General features: G+C 41.6%; 1 protein-coding gene across 2 annotated transcripts; it reads left to right on the top strand.

Annotated features, from left to right (window-relative positions):
- Positions 1 to 21,389, top strand: LOC102788932 (disintegrin and metalloproteinase domain-containing protein 11-like). Of its 2 annotated transcripts, XM_006798255.3 has the most exons (26): positions 2 to 773; positions 1,442 to 1,632; positions 4,041 to 4,117; positions 4,406 to 4,472; positions 6,146 to 6,228; positions 6,339 to 6,402; positions 6,485 to 6,545; positions 7,321 to 7,505; positions 10,790 to 10,861; positions 11,039 to 11,205; positions 11,299 to 11,383; positions 12,908 to 12,998; positions 13,454 to 13,505; positions 13,965 to 14,064; positions 14,206 to 14,277; positions 14,404 to 14,496; positions 14,822 to 14,902; positions 14,988 to 15,038; positions 15,117 to 15,180; positions 15,302 to 15,407; positions 16,116 to 16,235; positions 16,355 to 16,523; positions 16,800 to 16,911; positions 17,685 to 17,775; positions 18,972 to 18,989; positions 19,302 to 21,389. In XM_006798255.3, exons 1-26 carry the CDS (start codon positions 581 to 583, stop codon positions 19,315 to 19,317), a joined length of 2,481 nt encoding a protein of 826 aa, XP_006798318.1. In that variant the 5' UTR covers positions 2 to 580; the 3' UTR covers positions 19,318 to 21,389. The 2 variants fall into 2 exon arrangements, with proteins under 2 accessions (XP_006798319.1, XP_006798318.1); XM_006798256.3 differs by lacking the exons at positions 17,685 to 17,775; positions 18,972 to 18,989; positions 19,302 to 21,389 and adding an exon at positions 17,260 to 17,486 and having other exon boundaries at positions 1 to 773.
- The last annotated feature ends 765 nt before the right edge of the window (positions 21,390 to 22,154 follow it).

Raw genomic sequence — 22,154 nt, 5'->3', positions numbered from 1 at the left:
TCTCCTCGGTCGGAACCACTTTCATCCCCTATAGAGCTGTGATCTTCATGTCACCGCTTTCCCGGATACTCCTGATTAACTCCTTCATGTTCAGAAAATGAATGAACTGCCCATCCCTGATCCAATTTCGAGCTTTTCTCCGGCTGGCGGGCTGTCGCATCCTCTTCTTGCGCAGAGCTGCATGGCAACGGGAGGAGGAGGCTGCTCGGGATGAAGGAGGGTACCAGCGTCTCACGTGTCCTCCTCACCGCAGACCCAACGCATTGCTCTTCGGTTTCCCATCCCTTCGTTTCCGCATACTGCAGATTCGCATATACACACACATACAACCTCATCCATACACCCATACGCACCCGCGCAGGCTAGCGGAGCTATGATTCCGCGGTGCGCACTCTCCCGTTCCACACTATTTCCTCACTGATCACTCTCTAGGCCTGTATCCATCATCTCCGACACAGGCCTGTCACTTCTTTTTTTCATCATTCTGATATGCAAATCCAAATTCTCTGTAGCAGTGTTGACCGGAGCTGAGAGTGCGAGTGATAGAGAGGGGGAGAGATGAGAGGAGGCACGTCGTCAGATGTTTAGTAGATTGATTTTGGATCCTCGCCATCATTTGTGCGATTTTTTTAGTCTTTTCTTCACTCCGACTGCCGGGTTCGTGACATCCTGCGGCTCTCCATGCTGTAATCCGGGGGAATATGTGAAGATCATGCTGGCGGTGTGGTGCTTCACGGTCTTTGCTGCAGTGGGCGAGAGGCTTGCAGTCTCAGGTAAGAGAGAGAGAAGCGAGCGAGGGGGGTTTGGATCGAGGGAGGGAGAACCCCTTTCGTTTCCTTTGCATCCACTCTTTTTTTCACCGTGAACAGCACTTTTCGAACCCCGGTGTAGGCTCGTAAATTTACTGTAGCGGGATCTCGGTGCCAAACAGCCCACTGGCCTGAAAGCACAATTTGCTGCATCAACACATTCCCACTGCAACCTCATTACCTATAACGTATCCATAACCATTTCAGACGAGCATTTAGGAAGAAACATCTACAGCGCTAGAATATAACTACATTTTATTGCCCTGGGATGACGATTTGTGAGCCTTTCATTTGTATACTCACAATATGCAGGCTTATATGAGCATCCCTATTGTAGATAATTTAAGTAATGACAAGTATTCTAATTATTTTCCATCAGAGCATGCACATCTAGCTATATCCACTATTTTTACAGAAAAATAAGGTTCACTGTTAAATTAGGTCACCAAACCGTGAGCTTACAGATGAAGACGCTCACAGAATGATTTGTTTTAAATATGCATTACTTTGTGCTTGTTTTTTATCCTTAAAGAAATCCCCACTGCTCTGTTTGGGCAGGTTCACTTGTGTTGCTAATTTGCAGAGTCCAGTGGAAACACACTGTGAGAGTTTTCCTCTTGTGTTACATACAGGTGTCGACAGAAGCCTGGAGCAGGATGAAAGCATGTGGGACTGGTTTGCCCCAGTGGGCCGGGCAGATAGTGGGGACACTGCAACCGAGATCATTTATCCAAAGCGCCTCGTACAGCAAATCAAGTCGGAGGAAGAAATGGCTCATGACTACTTGGGTACCAGGGTGAAGAATAGCACCGGGGACACCTTGGTGAGCATATCCTTAATTCTGTTTATTCCCATGCTGTAAAGGATCCCAGACGAGGTTTTAGGACCCTTCCTAAATAAAAGAACCTGATACATTTCACTCTAAATTGAACAAAAAGAAACTATTCCACATGAGTAATGCATACATATGTTTCAATGAGAACTTAAAAACATTTGCCCTGCACTAAAATCAATCATTTCCTGCATTTATCGAGGCATAAATGCAGGAAATCCTTGACCATTTCGACTGCAGATAACTGCATGCGTGTACAAGGGTGTGACAGCACCAGGACAGACTTTTATTTTGTTGGTGTCAACCTCCTTTTCCTCCCTGTCAGTAAAACAGTGCAGTGCTCAGCTCCCCACTGCTCATGCGGCTCCTGCTACACAGAGATAACAGCGCAGGGCGGTGTATTGCAGCAGCCTCTACTCCTTGCGATTTTGACCCATTTAGTCAGTGAAAATCCCTTTGAATGTGAAGTGAAGCAGCGTCCGGTGGGTGTTACCAAGAAGAGTTGTTGCTTGAAGCTATTTTTCCCTTCCCTAAATGTAAGCTGTAACCTCTAGCAACAAGTTATGAAACAACACTTGGCTTTCTTAGTACGCACTGCTCAAATGCTGGTTAATCAAAGAGCTGTTTAAATGTCGCGCGATATATGAAGCGACCACCATCTCCACAGGACAAAGTTAGACTCTCCTGAAATAGTCAATCGCATCATCTGATAACTCGGATGCCATGCTGAGTCTCCGACTTCTTTATTATTCAGTAGTGTGTTGAAGTATGTCCCATTAATTATAGAACAGGCCTGTGTAAGAAGTGCTGGATGGTCCAAGCACTCTCCCCCATCCACTGTCTCTCCCATTCTCTGTCTCTCTCGCTCTCTCTGACAGTATATTAGGCTCAGTACACACACCAGAGTCACATGCTTCAAGATTTGAGTGAATACATATGCTTTAATCTTGGGAAGAGATGGTGTCTTAAATAAGCATAACTATAATATGTTCATAAAATGGTTTTCCGTAGACAAGACTTCAAAAGTCTCAGCTGCCTCACTTGCTATGTTTTGTTTTTTAAATATTTAAGATGCTCGGAATAAGGGAGCAGATAAATTTAGAAGCAGCAGGGAGGGATGAGCTGAACTTGTTCTTTCTTTTCTGTCACATCACACTGTGTTCAAAAATAGATGAAGCAACATTTTGGCTGATTTGATTTATTTGGTTTTGCACATCGCGTTCATTTCGGCATAGCTTAAACTCTACAGATTATTAGATGAATATAGATTAGCATCTAGAATCAGATGTTCTCGAGGAAAAAGATAAAGGTATCATAAAGGTATAAAGTCATGGAGCAAGGCAGTTTGTGTGAGAGCAATGCTAGCCTACATCTTACAATGTGTTGTTTGAAGTGTTATTTTATGCAAAAATGTATATTGAACTTTAAACAATTTACATTTCAGTATCCACAATGGCTTTAAAAGATCTGTAGCCGGTGGGGGCTGTTGGAGACGAAAATAATGATGTGACACAATTGAAGAGGAGTTTCTAAAAGGACCTTTTAGTGCAATTGTTTCGGCTTTGAAACCAGCAACAATGAGAAAGCGACTGAGTGACAGATTCAGACAAATATGAACTTTTTTGATATTAAGTCTTTGTGATACCATCAGCAGCATCAGAGCAGCTACTTTGTCTTAAAAAGAATGTCTTTCAGCCACGTCAAGAACAGTTAAATAGAAACAATCTAAAGCAGTAGAGCAGTGTTACTGTACAGGGACAGAGGTACCAAGCTGCAGCCTCTCCAAGACAATAGTAAGAAATCTGTTGTCTGTACTCAATGGAGGGAATAATTTCTGCATAGTGATGCGTTTTATTGTAAAAGCCCAGTGATTCACTGCAGCCGGTTCCTCCAGACTGAGTTCAAAGCCACGCTGGCACAGTCGAAGCTGCTGAAGAGACATACTGTTTGGTCCGCAGTAAATTTCACTCTCTCCTGCCCCTGCGGTGTCCTCAAGCCTGGCAGCTGTCCATCCGGGGACACAGCATGGCTGAATACATAGGAGTAACGCTTTCTCCTCTTCCTATCCTCCTGTGAAGACCTCCTCTATTTATCCTTATCACAACACTCCAGCTTAGCTCTTAAACAGCCATAGCTCTGTGGAGTCAAGCTTGCCTGAAAGCTGGCAGCCAGTGCTGATCAATGCAGACTTTATAAATCATAATATCTCAGCTGCTGAGATGCTTTTAGACCTTACACTGTATTGATTCTGCTGAATTATTCATGAGACTTTTTCACAACCCTTCTGTGGCTTTCACAGAGTGACACATCTAACCACAATTGTTTTGTTACACTTTGATTTATCAGCTGTCAAATCCATCTCTCTAGCGTTTTTTTTTTTTTCTTTTTTCTTCTTTCAGCCTGTCCACTTGGCCCAGAGCTGTTTCCAAGTAGAAGCCTTTGGACGCACCTTCACTTTAGACCTGGAATTAAATCAGTTAGTATTACTCTGTAAATTCATCAGATCTGCCTTTTCTTTTTTTTTGTTTTTGCACATTTTGTATCAGTGGGTGCTCTTAATTTACTGCAGCTGTTCTAATTAGCATTTCCCCGCACTTAAGCAAATGCACTTAGCGCCTCTATTATGTTTCATGTCAAGATGGGGAACACCAAATTTGTGGGGAGAACAGACAGCAGAAAAAAAATCCCAGTTTATTATTATTATTATTTCTGACTAGAAAGGATGCTGGTGCAAATATTTATAATATCTTCTCTCTCTTTGTAGCCATCTTCTGTCTTCAGATTATGTAGAACGGCACTTTAACCAGGATGGCAGTCCCTTTCAGTCTGTGGTAAGGTTTTCTGCATAAGGTGGGATGCTCACATGATTTCAGTGCATGAACGTGATTCATAGAAGTTTAGCAAAGCAGCATTATCAGCATATTAAAGATAGCGACCAGAGCAGCAGTGCAACACTCACTTGAAGTTTTGCTTCCTCCTGACAATCCTGAACTGATATAGATCAGATTATATAACAAAATCCTTTGGCTCAAACTGTATTTATTTTTATTATTCTTATTTTAGAAGTAAAACACTCTTTTTAAGCCATCTTTTTTAAAATTATTGTGCTGATGTTTTCTACTATTTGATCACAACCTCGTGCTTTTATCTATTTATGGAAAGTGCATTTCGTCCTCCCTGCTTTAGAAGCAAGCTCGTGAGCATTACCGGTCTGCACATATGTGGGTTTGCCTATCAGTACGTGTGCATGCCTCTCTGCTTTTCTCAGACTGCTGAGAAAGAAAGGAAGTGATCACCCGTGGTGTAAAATCACAAGCCCACGGAGAGAATCGTCGAGAGAACGTGGAAACGGGATAAAACCTTGACATCTAACGATGAGCTGTGTGCTTGTCAGGATGGACCAGTGGAATGTGACTGCATTGTGCTAGCCAGGAGGGATGGCTAATGTTTGTTTTTTTCTTCTTCTCTTTTTCGTGGACAAATGTGCCACTCACTGCCCCCAGCACCCACCCACCCACTCAGCCAGCTCTCACATCCCCACCCACAATCATTTCGAACTCTCCTTCGGTCCTCCTGACCAATCACAAGCCTGTTTCCATAGCAACCAGTTAGCTCAGCAGTGTCATTAAGTTCTTGGCAGCGAAGAGAATGAAAGAAGACCGAAAGGGAGGGAAGAGCAGATCTGGAATGAGAGGAGGAGGAGGGGGATATATGGAGTAAAATGCCAGTTAATACAAAAGCAAGATGAGCTTTGGGATTGGGGAGGAGTCATTCTGGGGGTGTATGTGTGTTCACAGGCAGTCAGATTGTGCCTGGAGTGGTGAAAAGAGAGAAAGGGCGTGCAGGGTTGAGGCTGGAGACCTGAGGTTAGACCAGATTGTCCCTCAGCTGGATGGAGGCTTCATGTGATGATGCCACTTCTTCTGGACATAGCAGGCGTGATGCATTCAGGGCAGCACTTAACCAGAGTGATCCCTGTGATTAAAACACTTTCAAGTTCAAAGGCATTGTTTCCCTGAGCTGTTGTTGTGAGGTCAAAGCGCCCTGCTAAAATCAATTTAATCCAGGTGAATCAATGGTTCTCACATTTCCCGCTGGTTCTCTTCACCGCTATAACCTTGCAAAGCAGCGTCAGTGCTACAGTGCTACAAGAGCAGATTCCTGTTTGGGGTTTTTTGCGTTTAGTCGTAGCCTGTTTGCTGTACAGTTACTCCACATTAAATTTTAAGAAATAACTGTGTGGGCAATGTTAGTGTTGATTTATTGAAGAGATCCTTGAGCATGGTGTACTTCCAGCTCTATTGTCAGTAGAGTAAAGGAGTGGAGAACACGATACAAGTAGGTCACAAACTGTGCCACTAACATCATAGCAGGAAAGCACGGAGAGGTTTTTCCTCAGTTCTCACCTATTGTGATATCAAATGCTCTATGAAATTGTCCCTATGAAGCTGAGAGTGTGTCAGCAGAGGTTATTGTACTAAGCAGTGGTTCTTTGTCCTCACAGGGAGGGGAACACTGCTACTATCAGGGAAGGTTAAGAGGTTTACCAGAGTCCTGGGCAGCTGTCTCCACATGCCATGGCTTGTGGTGAGTTTGACAGTAGACCTTGTCTGTAACTTCAAATACTAACTCCCTGTGTGTTACAAATTAGCCTCCCAAACTCACCCTTTATTCTTCATCTTGTTGGTGGTTCTCAGTGGCATGTTCTCTGATGGCTTCTTCTCTTACGGTATTGAGCCCTTTCACAATGACAGCAATCAGGTAAATGACCTGTGACTATAATACAGATTTTTATAGTTAAACATTTTTGTTTTAAGTCCTAATCTTTATAATTTTACTTTAGTATGATGGTGCTCACCTAATACGCAGGATGCCTGATATCAGACTTCCGGCCCATTGTCCAGGTATAAAGCCACACTTATCTTACATTCATGACACATTTGACTTCATTTAGGAAAGAACCTATGCCAAACGCAATTTTTCAAAAGTCTAAAAAATAAATGTCACTTTTTGATTCACAGAAGCTGCTCAAAAGCAGCCATTTTCAAAAATACAAAATCATTTCATAAAAATAGCTAAACTCAAATTCATAAAAAATGGATAAATAAGCTGGGTATAATTAAATAATAAGAATAATTTTAAATATATTACATTCACAGTGTTCAAAAGGGAACCTGTTTTGTTCCTTTCCAACCTTGTTGTTATGTTAAATTGCAGAGAGTAGCTTTGTATCATTCAAAGTTTGTGAAATAAGCATTTTTAGCTCCCTTTCTCCACCTTCTTCTGATTGGCTGCCATTCCTGAACAGTAGTTGGGTCATAGCCAGAACGTCCTGGTTGGGATGACCACATTTGGCATATTTGCGCTCAGTGACATCACACAGAGCCAAGTGTAGAGAAAACATCTGAAACTGAGCATTTAGAGTAGTCAGACACAGAGCTTTTGGTTCATAGGAACTCTCTGCGTATTATTTGAAAATTTTGCAATGTTTAACATTAGTATCTGCTCTTGTAACAGTACATATGTTTCAGAAAATGAGTAAAATTATAACAGGTCACCTTAAAGATTAGATTTTTCATTGTTTTAAGCCAACTTGAGCTAATAATTTTCTGTCCTCTATCTTCCTTAAAAAGTAATATTTCCCTAACTGCCTGCAGCTCTGCTTTTTTATGTGTCCAGACTGTACAGAGGACAGTGAGTGGGATGGCAGAGGAGGTGATGGTGATGATGATGACAGACCGGACCAAGTGAGGGAGCAGCAGGCGTCTGGGGGTCTGCGACGGTCCAAGCGAAGTGTTCGCAAGCCCTCTGTGCAGACTGAGACCAAATATATTGAGCTGATGGTGGTCAATGACAATGATATGGTGAGTGCTAAAGGTTCTTGGTAGCCTGATGACTGTAGTGTGTACTGCTTAACCACATACCCATGGTTTGTCCATAGTGTTGGGAAGGTTACTTTTAAAATGTATTCCATTACAGAATACAGAATACATGCCCCAAAATGTATTCTGTAATGTATTCCGTTACATTACTCAATGAGAGTAACGTATTCTGAATACTTTGGATTACTTAATATATTATCATGCTGTTTACAACTACATGAACGTACTATTGCTGTGATTTATTACTGTTACTGAAGGTCCGCGGCTCCGAACCGTAGTAAAGGGACCTCTGGCTAATACGGTGGGTTCTGTGTCGGGCTCGTAGCTGAAAACTAGCTTTACTTTGTTGTCTGGGTCAACTTTGCTAGCGAGAGACAGAGAGAGGCGTTGAAAGGCTGCTCCAACGGAACTTATTGTTTCGGAGGAAAACACGAACACGGTGTACAGTCCAGTCTTAATAGCTTACTTACAACTGGGCTCGTCAGGCACTCTTCTTGGCTGCAGTGGTTATTATTATATTTACATGCTTCCAGCTCCCGTTTTTGCTCGATGACAGCTCGTACTTTTCCTTTTTCTCCCTCCCTCGCTCACAGACACATAACGGGTATGGCAGTCCATTCTCCCTGCAGCACGGACTACACTGCCTATGATGCTACATTCTTTAGAGCTATACCTGTAGCATTCTGCCTATTAGCTTAGCACAACAACAACAAAAAGGCCTCTCTCACCCAGGAAACACGCAGAGAGAGCGTGTCGCCCTGTAACCATGGCAACCGTAACGCTGCCACCTGGAACAACAGAACGTAGCTGTCAAACAAAACCTAAACAGTCCTGACCCGCCACAATATGAAACAGGGAAGTACAGCAGTGTAATCCATTTATTTCAACAAAGTAACTGTATTCTAAATACCACCTTTTTAAACAGTAACTGTAACGGAATACAGTTACTCATATTTTGTATTTTAAATACATAACGGCGGTACATGTATTCTGTTACTCCCCAACACTGTTTGTCCAATACTTCTCCTTATTTATTGTCTAAAATTTCAGTGCCACAATCAATATGGACATAAAATCTCCCCAAAATTACAAATGTACTTGTACAGAGAGGAGCAGTACCTAAATGTCACCAGGATTTGCATGGCTAACAGTAAACAAGAATAGCTGCAAATGCTTTTCTGATAGCAGTTTGTGAGTAAAAAATAAGCAAGTTAAAAGATAAATCAAATACAGAGCCCAGTAACAAGTAGAAATATACATTTTATCATCATAATATCAGCATTTAAATTAATACCTTTTTTTAGTGGCCAGCTCAACAAAGAAGGATGACACACTGCCACTTGCAGAGCAGTGACCAGGTGTTCTGCAGTATGGTTAATCCCACTCAGCTCCACTCAGGAAACCTTGCTACGCAAACAGAACCCACATAGAGCAACCCCTCAAGAGGGCCTGGGGCTGTCACATATTGCTAGTTGTACACAAACATATGAGCTTTTATTTTTATATAGCAACAAAGCTGCCAGAGGCCATGCAGTCCAGTTTCATTAGCTCCAAGCTTACACTGACATCCGAATATGTTAGGACCGGACGGTGTACAGGTGTTAATATGCTAGTTGAACGTTTCTTAAAGGAATACAGACAAAGCAATGGATATGCAATAAGAAAAAAACTGTGACAGACTGTGACCTCTGTTGACAGGTATGCATGGATAAGAGTCATAAATGAGGGTCATTACAGCCTAGAATAGCTAAACTAGAATCTATGGAAGAATCGTGTTATAGCAAATGTCGGTTGACTTCTACTGAAAAAAAAAGCTTTTTAGGTATTTTAAGTGTTGGCAGGTTGTTGTTTTTTGGAGGGTTTCTTGATTACCAGAATTACATGGTCTATACAAGCACTATTTAAGTTCACTTAGATAGATGCTTCAAAATATCTGCAGATGTAAGTGTCCAGAGATGTTACCAATATAGTTGCAATCTTGCTTCAAGAAGGATTTTGGCCTAATGCCCCACCACCTACTTATATAAAGTAAAGACCTTTGTGGTGTCACTTTTGGGTGTGGTTACCAGTGCATTTGATCATACTCAACTGAAAGTTTCTACAAGAGGGCACAACAGAATGCTAATTTTAACAGTGATGCTAAATTATTATCTTATGGTGCAGATAAATTGGCATCTACTACACAAAAATGCTTTTAGTTAAAAGGTGGACTTATCCAGACCAAGAAAACAACAAAACAAAAGGTAAGCTTTATTAAAGCTGATAATGTGCAAAGGCAGCAAAAAGGCAAATACATCTAAATGGGAAAACTATAAACCTAGAAAGCTAAATTAAAGAGAAATATCTGGCAGAATAGATAATATAGAGTGTAATCAAGGAAGTGGAAACAGCTGCCTAATGAGACACAGGTGTAGACAATCAAGACAATCAAAAGGGGAACAAAAAACTCACAGGAAGACACAACAGATAACCCACTGCTGAAGTAAAACAGGGAACAAACTGAAAGGCACAGACAAACTACTAGGTACAGAGTTGATGCAAACTTACACTGAACAGAATGCAGAAAGAACATTGGGGGAACACACAAGTAACACACTGATGAAACTACAAGTCAAATACAACAGAAATTGAGGCTCACTGTTAATTAGTGTAAATGAAAATCAAACAAGTAATCAGAACTCACCCTACAATAATCAGAAACTTAATGCACAACGATGAGAACAGATAGAAAACTGCTCAGAAATAAGCCAAAACCAAAATCTCCAAAACAATTGAAAAATCCCTGAAATCAGACCAGGGACTATAACATGTTGTTTCTTTGTGTCTGCATATTGCGCTGAAGAAAGTCAGAAAATCAACAGTCAAACCTAATGCGTGTTCACTTGTTTATATGAATTCTGCATGCTGAAGTGGTTTATGTGTCCGACATGTCTTAGGCATTTATCTATTTTTAATTCTTGGTTTTCAATCAAATGCTAATACAGTATCTACCAACAGTTTCTTTAGTGATGTTTTTCTTTTCATTTATTTATGATTTCATCATTAAGCAAAAAGCAATATTTGCATTTCATTTAATTAACCGAAACTTTGCCACTTCAGTTGACATTGGTCGTGCAAGAAGTACATTGAAACATTCCATGTAACTCATTCCTTATATCACTTGGTCAGTACAAGTAAATCAAATGACATGTCTGATTGTGTATTTGTGTGTAGCAGAGCTGATGTGATCCATCTCTTAAGCCATCTGTGCATCTTTTCCTCTACAGTTTGTACAGCTGCGTCGCTCAAGCAGCCAAACCAAGAACTTTGCCAAAGCTGTGGTCAACACGGCGGATACGGTAAGTGATCGGTTTGCAGGAAATGAATCCTCCTACTGCTAAACTCTGCCTTCTCACTTCGCCACCTGTCAATAAACACGTGTGTGTGGGAATGATCTGTCCCAGATGACACTTACAAAAAATGACACCAAAACATCAAATGAAGCAGTGCACTGATGGGCATTTTGTGGTCCTCAGATATATCAGGAACAGCTCAACACAAGGATTGTACTGGTCGCCATGGAGACCTGGACCTCTAAAAATATGATGCCAGTAGTGGAAGACCCATTGATAACGCTGCAAAACTTCATGAAGTACAGAAAGGACAACATCAGAGAGCAGAGTGATGTAGTCCATCTTTTCTCGTAAGACCGTCAAAATAAATAAATGAAATTTTAATGAGAACTAAAGCTTATGTGATGTGTGGACTTGCAACTTTGGCTTTCCTGTGCTCACAGAGGGCGTAACTTTCATAGTAGCCGTAGTGGGACAGCCTTCACAGGAGGGGTGTGCTCTCCAACAAGAGGAGGAGGAATTAACGAGGTAAGGAAAATATAACATGATTATAATTTTCTATTACGCAGATAGGGTTTATTATAAATTTTAACCTAAAATGAGTAATCCATCCATCCATCCATCAGTTTTCTTAATAGCTTATCCATTTGATGGCCACTAAAGGTTATCTCAGCTATCATAGTGCGAGAGGTGTGGTGCTAACTACTGTATTACTGTGATTCTCTAATTGGACTCATAATATAAATTGAAATTTAGTTGTAAAGCCAAATTTTGAGTATTTTATGTATTTTTGTTATAATATTAAAATCAAATCATCAATAAGTAGGACTAAGTTCTCTGATATGAAGCATATATTTTCAAGTAGGTACAGCAAAAAACATTGCGAGACTGAACCTGCTCAGTGACTGGGGCTATTCTTTGTGCAGTTTTCATGCTCTACTCATGCTTATGTGGGATTCCTGTGGGTGCCCAGGTTTCCTCCCTCAGTCTAAAGATATCTGTGTTTGATTATCAGGCGATTCTAAATTGATTGTGTGGAGGTGAAAGTTGGCTGTGTCTCTGTGTTGGACTGGCAGCCTGCCCAGGCAGAGTGACCAGGTGTCCCAGCACAGCAGTTTTATCCTGTTTGTAAGTCGTAGAATCAGCACTGAGGCAGAGACGAGCTACTGCATCAGTTAGATGAGTGTAAGTATTTTAAGGTCTTGTTGACAAGTGAAGGACTAGTGGAACAGGAGACTGTTGCAGTAGAGAGAGGACAGAGGGAAAGTGAAGCTGTCAGTTTACTGGTCACTATATGTTCCTACCCTCATATATAGCTAACAAGCTTTGGGTTGTGACCAAAATAAATAGATCACAGACATAAGCAGCAGAATTGCAAGTATCTGTGTTCTCTTTTAGAGATAGCAAGAGGACCTCAGCCATTTGGGAGGGCATCTGAATAGGATGCTTGTTGAGTGCTTCCTAAGTGACGTGTTTTGTGCAAAAGGGTGCAACTATTGCAGTTTGTACTGTGCATTAAATGCAGGAGTTGTACACGGGGCCACAGGCAACAATGATTTCCTTTGTCATTTTGTGGTGGATAATCTCAGTCTCTCACGAACGTGCTCCTGTGATTAGCCAACACGTCATAGAGTGGGTGGGAGGTATTGTCCAGCATTGTCCTTGTCTTGGACAACATCCGCCTCTCCGGCAACACCTTAAGGGAGTCCAGCTCCATTCCCACAACATTAGTGGCCTTACCAGTCAGTTGTTTTGAGTCTGTTGGCATCTGCCACTGCTGAGATTCCTGCCTCCACAACACAGATGTAAATGACAGGGGGAGGATGGATGGATGGATGGATGGATAGATGAATGGATGGATAGATGGATGGATGGATGGATGGATAGATGAATGGATGGATAGATGGATGGATAGATGAATAGATGGATGGATGGATGGATGGATGGATGGATAAAATCAACTTATGTGACTCATAATAAATATGTGTTGCAAAATATGTGTCCCCACTTCACAGCAAACCTTTACATGCATTCCATGTGAATTTGTTTCAGTATGGAAATGTAGGTGCGATGGCCATTACTTTGTGCCAGAGTCTTGGCCAGAACATTGGGATGAGGTGGAACAATGCACGTAACTCTGCAGGTAAGACAGAAGGAGAGCTTTATTTACAGGGAACTATAAACCCAGGACTGGCGTGAATAGATTAACAAAGTAAGAGAGCAACATTGGTGCTGGTAGGATTAAGGCAGTGGGGGTGGAGGTGTTAGTGTCCCTCTCCAGCAGTTCTCTTCTGTAATTATACTCCTTCATTAGGTGATTAGTCACCTGCTTCCAAGAAGGAGGAGGTGGTGGTTAAAGCATCCTTGCCACTAAAGAATAGGCTCTATAACCATCAGTTGTATTTTTCAATGCCAAACACATAGATCTATATTGTATCTCTTATCTTTATTTGTTATGAGTACGAGTTCATAATGTCTTGCAGCAGCATTTAAAGCATCACAGCTTAAGTTATAAATGAAGATCAGTGCATTATTTTATTCCTTTAGTTTATGTCTGTCATCTTTGCCTCTCTTATCTGTGTCCGCCGTTCTTCACAGGAGACTGCAAATGCCCAGATGCCTGGGTGGGATGCATCATGGAAGACACAGGGTAAAATCCCTTTAAGCTACAGTTTTGTCTTACTAATTTCCCTGACTTAAAAAATGAAACACCTGTAACAGAGAGAAACTTTAAATTTTACCGTCTTTCAATTAGTCAAGCCGGCAATAATCACCGATGCATTTGATGCTTTGTGCAAATTTGCTGAAACATAAGACATCAGTGTGCCGGTCACCGTGTAAGAATTACAAATGGTGAATTGAAAGTATTTACTACATGAGTGATTTGGATTTAGCTCCCCTTGCCAGATGGAACAATAAAGATTTCAATTATTCATTTGAGTAATATCTTACTACAGATGGTAACATTTCTGTCAGATTGCGACGTGATGGCACAGACACCCACAATGGATCTGGCATTCCTTACTGGCAGAAAAGTATCATGCTGTTTTTATTTTATTTCCTTGTCATGTAGTGTCTTGATCTTCCTTTGTGTTTTTTGTCATCACAGATTCCATCTGCCCAGAAAGTTTTCTCGCTGCAGCGTTGACGAGTACATCCAGTTCTTGCTCCAGGGAGGTGGCAGCTGCCTGTTCAACAAGCCCAACAAGGTGAGGGCCGTGTGGACATGTGGCCTGTGAAATCTTTTTTTAAATCAAAATACATATTTAATTCGGAGTCGCATATTATTTTTTGCTTTAATCCTTTGAATAACCTTTACTTAATCTTTTACCTTTGTCTGTCTCTTTTAGCTCTTGGACCCTCCTGAGTGTGGGAACGGGTTTGTGGAGCCAGGAGAAGAGTGTGATTGTGGATCCCAGCTGGTAAGTAGCTGGCTAGACTGCTTAACCTACTGGAAACAGGTAGCGTCTCCACATCATGTCTATGCATGGGCCCCAAATTTTGTCTTGTTTTCTGGAACTCAGCTGTTTTCATGTCTGTGGTGGCAGGAATGTGCCCGTAGGGGAGGAGCCTGCTGTAAAAAGTGCACCCTTACCCATGATGCCATGTGCAGTAACGGACTCTGCTGCAGTGGCTGCAAGGTGAGCAGCCCTGTATTACAAAGAGCCTGAAAAGTAAATTAAACTGACTGAGTGAAATTTGAACATCAGGTTTACTTTGTCAGAGCATTTATAGTATTTTTCTCCTTTATATGTTATCAAAACTTCTGAAATTTAAAAGATTCAGAAAGTCTTAGTTTATGCTGGTGCCGTGACAAGAACAAGAAGTGTGTCATGTTTCTTATGACTCACCACATTTTCAGACTTCTCAGCCTGTATGGTTGCGCGGCATGCATTAAAAATCACCCATATGACAACTGATTGACATGTTTGTCTGATGCCTTTTTTTTTCTCTGATGCGTGTTAGTATGAGCAAAGAGGCGTGGTGTGTCGACAGGCTGTGAATGACTGTGACATCCCGGAAACTTGCACTGGAGACTCTAGCGAGGTAGCACTCTCTGTACGCAACACTGAAAACTGTAAGATCACATAAAACGGCTTCCAGTTCATGATGTACTTTCCTACTTTTGCAGTGCTCTCATAATGTCCACAAGCTAGATGGATACATGTGTGATAATAGTCAGGTAAGAGATGGTTTTGGCTGTTTTCTAATCTGCAGTTGAGTTTGTGGTACACTAATTAGCACTGTTTCACCCCTTTAGGGACGATGTTACAGTGGACGATGTAGGACTCGTGATGGACAATGCAAGGGGCTTTGGGGCTATAGTATGTGTTAAACACATCCACAGCATCTCTTCCAGCATATGACATTTTTATTTTACTAGTTTAGTCTGATTCTGATAGTTAAAATATGAATATGTATATTTGTTTGTTTTTTCCATCACAGATTCAGCAGACAGGTTTTGTTATGAGAAGCTGAACGCTGAGGGGACAGAAAAAGGAAATTGTGGCCCCGGTCCTGATGGCCAAGGCTGGCTCCAGTGCAACAAGCCGTAAGTGGCAAATTCCCGATTCTCTTTTTTTGGTTTTCTTGCACTGTATGTTAGCATTTTCCTTGTTATTGCACGGTCTGAATTTCAAGTGTCTCTTGAATGGTGGCCTTATTTTAAGATTTTCCACCAATTTCACTGAAAAGATTCAAAAGATTCAAACATAAAGAAAGGTGAGGAAAAATGGGCACATGTAATACTGCTGGTATGGTCATCCCAAGACAACAAGCAGCTGGACAGTGTCCAGAGAGACAACAAAAAAGGCTCCACAGAGCCTGACCCTTCCAGACATCCTGAAAATAGCAAAAGTTTGAAAATTAGAGGGATTCACACACCCCCAAAAAATCCACCCTGGCTGTGGCTCAGGAGATAGTCTTCCAGTAATTAAAAGGTCTGTGATTCAATCTCCGAATCATTCAGTCCTCAAAGGGTCCTTGTGTGCAATCTCAACCAACTTACTGATGCATCAATCAGGAAGTCATTCATAAAGTTCTGTAAGGATGGAACAAAAACTCTGTCTATATGTGTATGAATGTGAAAGAGTCACCTGCTCATTCTAGGCATGACCTGAACATAATCCTCAGTTGGCCTGTCAGTAAGACAGGAAAAATAAAACTTCTATAAATGTATAGAAATCTATAATACATTTATGAATTGCACCGTTGGTGAAATGTCATGTTCCTTTTTTCTTATTGCATCGGCTTCTTTTAGAGATGTTTTATGTGGGTTCCTGTTCTGTGCTAATGTGACAATGAAGCCAAAGTTTGGAGACCTCCAAGGTGAAGTGACCAGCTTCACCCTCTATCACCAGAACAAGTACTTGGACTGCAGGTAGGACGGTCACATTAAATTCATCCAATCAGTCACAAATGCTGTTGTCCATAGTATCCCTTAGTGTTGTAATTCTAACTCTGTCCCATCCATCTCTCATGTTTGGATGCTTCAATTAGGGGTGGCCATGCTCTGCTAGAGGACGGCTCAGACCTGGGCTATGTGGAGGATGGCACGCCGTGTGGTCCCAACATGATGTGTTTGGAGAGACGCTGCCTCCCTGTGGCTGCATTCAACCTCAGCACATGCCCAGGATCCAACTTTGGACGCATTTGTTCTGACCATGGGGTAAAAGAAAAAAAGACAAAGCTAATATCTTCTCATTTTAGAGCGACACTGTCGATTTTTCAGTCTAAATTTGAATGAAAAATTAATGTTTTTTTATGTGAACTTTAACTGTTTCAACACCCTTTTAAGCATCACACATAGGACCTGCTTGAAGAACAGGCTTACATTGATTATGTTGATCAATACCAAATCATTTTAATGTTCTTATATTCAACTGCCCCGTCTTTCTCTTAGCAGATAGCTAATTGGGCCTCTCTCCCATCAAATCTCTTGCAGACCTGCAGTAATGAAGTGAAGTGTATCTGTGACAGGGACTACACCGGGAAGGACTGCAGTGTCTTCGATCCCATCCCCGAGCCCACGGTCGCAACAGGCCCAGAGAAGAAAGGTCCATAGCAACTCTCACCCTGTCCACGTCTCTCTTTCTGTCTGCCTCTCACATCCCCCTCATAGTCTCTACCCATCATCCCTTTAGCTTCTTCATGTACTGAAGTCGACTACCTCACATTGGACAAAAAGGATAGTTCACCTGAATATTGTGAGGAAGTTAATTTTTAGACCACACAGTGTTATCCTTCCTGCTGAGTCTTGGTTTCAATGTTGGAAGATTGTGTGGGTGTGTTGAGACACATTTATCCATTAGAGCATGTGTATGTAGTGAATGTGTGTGTGTGTGGTGGTACTGTGTGCTTTGCAGGCACTGCGATTTTCAAGTGTCTTCCTTACTTTCTTGCAGTCTGCCAATGACACAGAGCAATTGAGCAGCTGCTGCTCTTATAGAGCCAAAAAAGCCAAAGCCACCCTGAGCAGGAGGGTGTCCAGCTGAAAGAGCAGGAGAGGTGGAATGAGAACAAAGTAATAAAACACTCTCTCCTTTGTATTTTTGTTACCGTTGTCTTCCTGACTTCCCTCGCTCACCCGCCTGTTCTCCCATCTCCACCCCATGTGCTGGTTACTTCCTCTTTCCCTGCATCTCTCTTTCTGTCTGCAGGTATCTTGCCATCTTTCTCTCTCTCTTTCTCCCTCTCTCTAGTTGATGTTGTTGATGTACAGTGTTGATGCTGTCTTCTGACGTGTGTTTTTTAGTGGTGTTGTTTTGTTTCTGCCCCTCCTCTTCCTCCTCCTCCGCACCCTTCCTTCCCTCCTCCTTCCTCTGCGCAGGTCCAAGTGGCACCAATATCATTATAGGGTCCATCGCAGGTGCTATTCTCCTGGCAGCTATAGTCCTAGGGGGAACAGGATGGGGATTTAAGTAAGAGTTCTGGCATGCCTTTGTGTACCTGTCTGCTTCTACCTAAAGGACGTCCCCGCCCCTATCACTCTCACGTTTATGAACTAGATGCCCATTTGCAACTCACTGCCCGGCCCAGGGGAGGGGAAATGGGGAGTCAAGTCTGAGACGTGCTAATGCTTGAACCGCTTTTGGCTTTTAAGATCCATACAAAACACAACTACGCTGTAATCAACTCTGAGCTCCATCCTGCACCTTTCCTCCCTCTCCATCCTCTTTCCAGACCCTTTTTTTTTAGTAATGACAGGGCAAGACATGTTTTTTGCCAGGAACCACTGCAGCCCTTTTCTCAAGTCTACTAGAACAGACCTGACTTACCCTACTGGTGCCACATTTTCCCCCACCTGTTTACTCTCCATGTAAAGACTAAAAACACTTCTTTTTTTTTGACACTGGGTTTACCTAACCATTCATTTTGTCATATACTCTTACATTGGTGCTTTTAAACACCTGCATTATCCCTTTTCTCTGTAGGCAGCATCCTAACCTCAAATGCCCTTGCTAAAGTGCTCCTTCTGCACTATTCCACCTATGCATGCTTGCTATTATGCACTACTTATGGTCTGACCTAAAAGGACTACTGCTGCTCTAATAGACAGACAGACTGACAGATAATATGATAATTCTTTGTTATAAAGACAACAGTAAATTAAGAAGCAATAGGTGATTCTTAGTTTATAGAATGCAGTCAGTCCTTTTGGGGCCAGAAGTGTCTGTGCATGTGTGCATGTGTGCATGAGCCATAAGCAAAGTTTTCTCTTCCTAATCATACTGCTGGCTTACTGGGTAATATTATCAGGCATAGCTGTGGCAGACTTCTGTAGACCTGCTGCATGTGATGTGATCACTACAATGTGATGAAGATTTAGGGAAGGACTGGTAGATGAATAATGGATTGAGTCATTGTTTGAGTCATGATGTAGCTAATTCTGACTTGACTTGAGGCAGTTTGACAAAAAGGAAACTCATTTAAAAAAAAATCCACTCTAAGTTGTGTTTACTTGCTTTGCTACTTACTTTGCTTTTTACATAAAATTATAACTTGCCAAGCACATTAATTCTTGTTTGTGTGTCATGAGTTCTTCATTTCTTTTATCAATACTGACTTAAATATCTTCACATTTTGTCTTCTCTCTTGGCGTTCTCATGGGATGCAGGAACATTCGAAGAGGAAGGTATGATATGTCACCATGTAATCTGTACACAGAGCTGCATCCTAAAAATATCCCACTATCTCATCCCAAACTCGCTCCGCATGGCTGCTGACACAGTAATCCACCATCTGAAAATCATCTCCACAGAACTCATTCAATCCTTTCCATTTCAGTTCTCTCCTTTTTTAGTTTTTTTTCTTTAAATACATTAGATCATTCCTATTACATCAGCTACAAAACAGTAAAGCAAAGCAGCTTCTCTCATCGTCATCTCCTATCACCTATATCAGCATATCTATATTAATAATTGCTTAAATTTCACTTGTCTTTCAGATCTGGTGGAGGATAAGATCTGTCTGTCTTTCTGTCTCTGTGTCCTGTCCACTTCTGTCTTCCTCCTCGCACTGTGTCATTTCACGTTGAAGAAGAGGGGAACAAAAAAAATAAATAGGTCTTCCACTACTGTCCCACAATATCTCCAAAACCTCTTCCGAGCATCGTTTCCTCCACGATCGCGTCTGCTCCTTTCGTCTGTCCTCCTGGGACCTGTGGAGCTCCTCTCACCTTACCAGCCAAATCATACTCATGTGGCTGCTGCCAGCAGGCCACTGAGGATTACGTCCAGGCCACGCCTAGAGCGAGCAGGTGGCTCTCCCCGTGGGAGACACCGGGGTCTTCCTCCAGTCCAGTGGCTATACGAATGTGCTTTGGTGTCTGTGTACCTCTTCTCACGTCTCGGACAGTCTGATCAAGAACATATCAACGGTGGACCAAATGAGACACGTCTTTCCAATGCCTGCCTGCACATAAACTAACCCGGCCGTCACTTGAGTCCACAGGTAAATGCTGGACTAGCACACAGACTGAAATAACGTAACAGGGGCTGTATTGTTTCCTTTTTTTCTTTAAGGAAACGGACCTAAGATACAGTTCCTCCGAGGTCCAGACGTTGACAAGGTGCATCTTAAAATGGACAGAAAGTAGTTTTTAATCTACAACATTTGGCAACGTTGAGATAACTTTAAAAAAAAAAAGAACACTGTTGTTAGCATGTTTTCCAAAGAACGGCTGAGTAAGGACTGACTGATCGTAGAAGCTGTTTGTTCTGGATTGCAGTTTGAGTCTTAACTTGAGGCATCCTACCTTCCCACCAATCTCCCACACCCTCAAGTTTTCAGGTACAAAAAAAGGAAGCTAGGTGTTGTGGTTTTGGGATCATTAAAAAACTATTATATATATGAAGCAGCAGAGACCGTAACTTAGTGTTTTCGAAGACAGACCGACCAACATACATTCCACAATATCTGTCTGTGCGTGTTCACCACTTTTGGGCCCAAAGTTTGTACGCTTAGGAAGTTTACTATAACTGTCTGCTCAGGAGTGAATGTATGGGTGTAAGAGGTTTTTAAAGAAAGTAAGAATGTGTGTGTTTACATTAATGTTATGGGGCAGTTGTGTCTGTGTACACCTGAACATTCCTCCCATCACTGGTTTTTACCTCTAGCAGATCATCTCTTTCTACAACCTGTTGTGCGCTGCAGCCACGCACCCTAAAGGCAGCACAGAAAGAATTTAACATGTCATGTATCTACAAAAAAAAATGAGCACTAGCCAACTGTATGCACACCTATTTGTAAATATGTGCAAGATATACTGAATGTTAAATGCAATGTATGAAGATTTATTTAAAACTATGCTTAAAAAAGAATTTATAGCTATCCATCTCCTGACACGCCCTGCCTCTGCAAATCTCTCCTGTAGACAGAGCTGTCTTTAAATGTGGCCAAAAAAAAAAAAAAAAAAAAGCTAAGCTTGCCATCTCATCATTTCTCTTGTAGTTCTAACTACCACTGAAATGAAACGCCGTGAGTCTTTTGTACATTTGTTGATAGCCCTGAGCCCTGGGTGAACGCCTCAGCCCAGAAACTTTGTAAATGAGATTAAAGAGATCTGGTTCGGGGTCCAGAATGCAGCTTGTCTGATAGCGTATGCGGTCAGTTTGGTTTGCACTATGGCTGATGCACTATTGTTATTAATACAATATGTACAGAGTGGACATCAAATGCAATCGGGAAGAAGAAGGAAGAAAATGAGATGCGTCTTACCCCATATTTTTAGAGACTATCTTTTTTGAAATTAATCAGTGAAAAGGAATGAAATCAAGACTGCCAATGGATTAAAATGAAGGGAAAATAAAATATTAAAACACGAAGCCACACCTCTTACTCTCGCATGTCACTGCCTGTGTCTGTTGGTATTTCACAGCTTTAATCGATGGTTAGACTTTCTGCTTTTTTCTGGTTCTTACATTTTTTTTTAAATATAATGATTATATGAAACTATTGTAAGAAGGTAGAAAAGAATCATGCAAAACATTGCATAAATTATATGGCATTAAAGCTTTTATCAGAGCTATTTACACTACTGTGCAAAAGTCTGAAATCGCTCCTCATTTCTTTATATTTTGTGCACAAGGAGGCAGACTTTCTTCTATTTTTTGTTGAAGTTTTCTTGAGCAGCAGTTTTCCAGGATTTCTGATGGATTTCAAAGTTTGTCAAAAGTCATATCCTTAAAAAACCGACACCTCATCAGAAATGATCTCAGTGGAACAGTGACTGTCAAGAAGCCAAAATAAAGGAAGGGAAACTGGGAGAAAAGACTGAGGTATGCCAAATGACACAAGAACTGGACTGGAAATCAGTAACAACAGGTCTGACTGAGTGATAAATTCAAATTTGAAGTTTTTCCCTCAAATTATTAGCAATGTGCACAGAGGAGGTCAAGAGAGATACAGTCATCTGTAAAACACGGTGGAGGCTTTGTCAAGGTTTATTGCTGCATTTCAGCCAGTGGTGTTGGGGATCCTGTCAAAACTGATGGAATTACAATGGAAGAAAAATCCCATCAGACTTTGATCCATCATTTAATACCATCTGGAAAGAGCTTAATTGTTTAACAGAGATCCCAAACACACTGCCAATGTAGTAAAAGCCTACCTGAATAGAAAAAACACAGAGTAGGAAACTACCAGTTATGCACCAGGCTCCTCATGCCTGGTGCATTTATGCAGTTATGCACCAGGCTCCTCATGCCTGGTGCATAACGGTTTCAAAGCTCCAAAGAAGAGCTTTGAATGTCCTTAGAGAACTATTTCTGAACACTACTTAAAGAAATTAAAAGAAAGT

This window comes from Neolamprologus brichardi, chromosome 4 (genome assembly GCF_056152115.1).
Source record: "Neolamprologus brichardi isolate AB-2024 chromosome 4, ASM5615211v1, whole genome shotgun sequence".
NCBI classification, from domain to species: Eukaryota; Metazoa; Chordata; class Actinopteri; order Cichliformes; family Cichlidae; genus Neolamprologus; species Neolamprologus brichardi.
The sequence above is the reverse complement of the archived record's forward strand: the minus strand, read 5'-3'. Positions and strand labels throughout refer to the sequence as shown.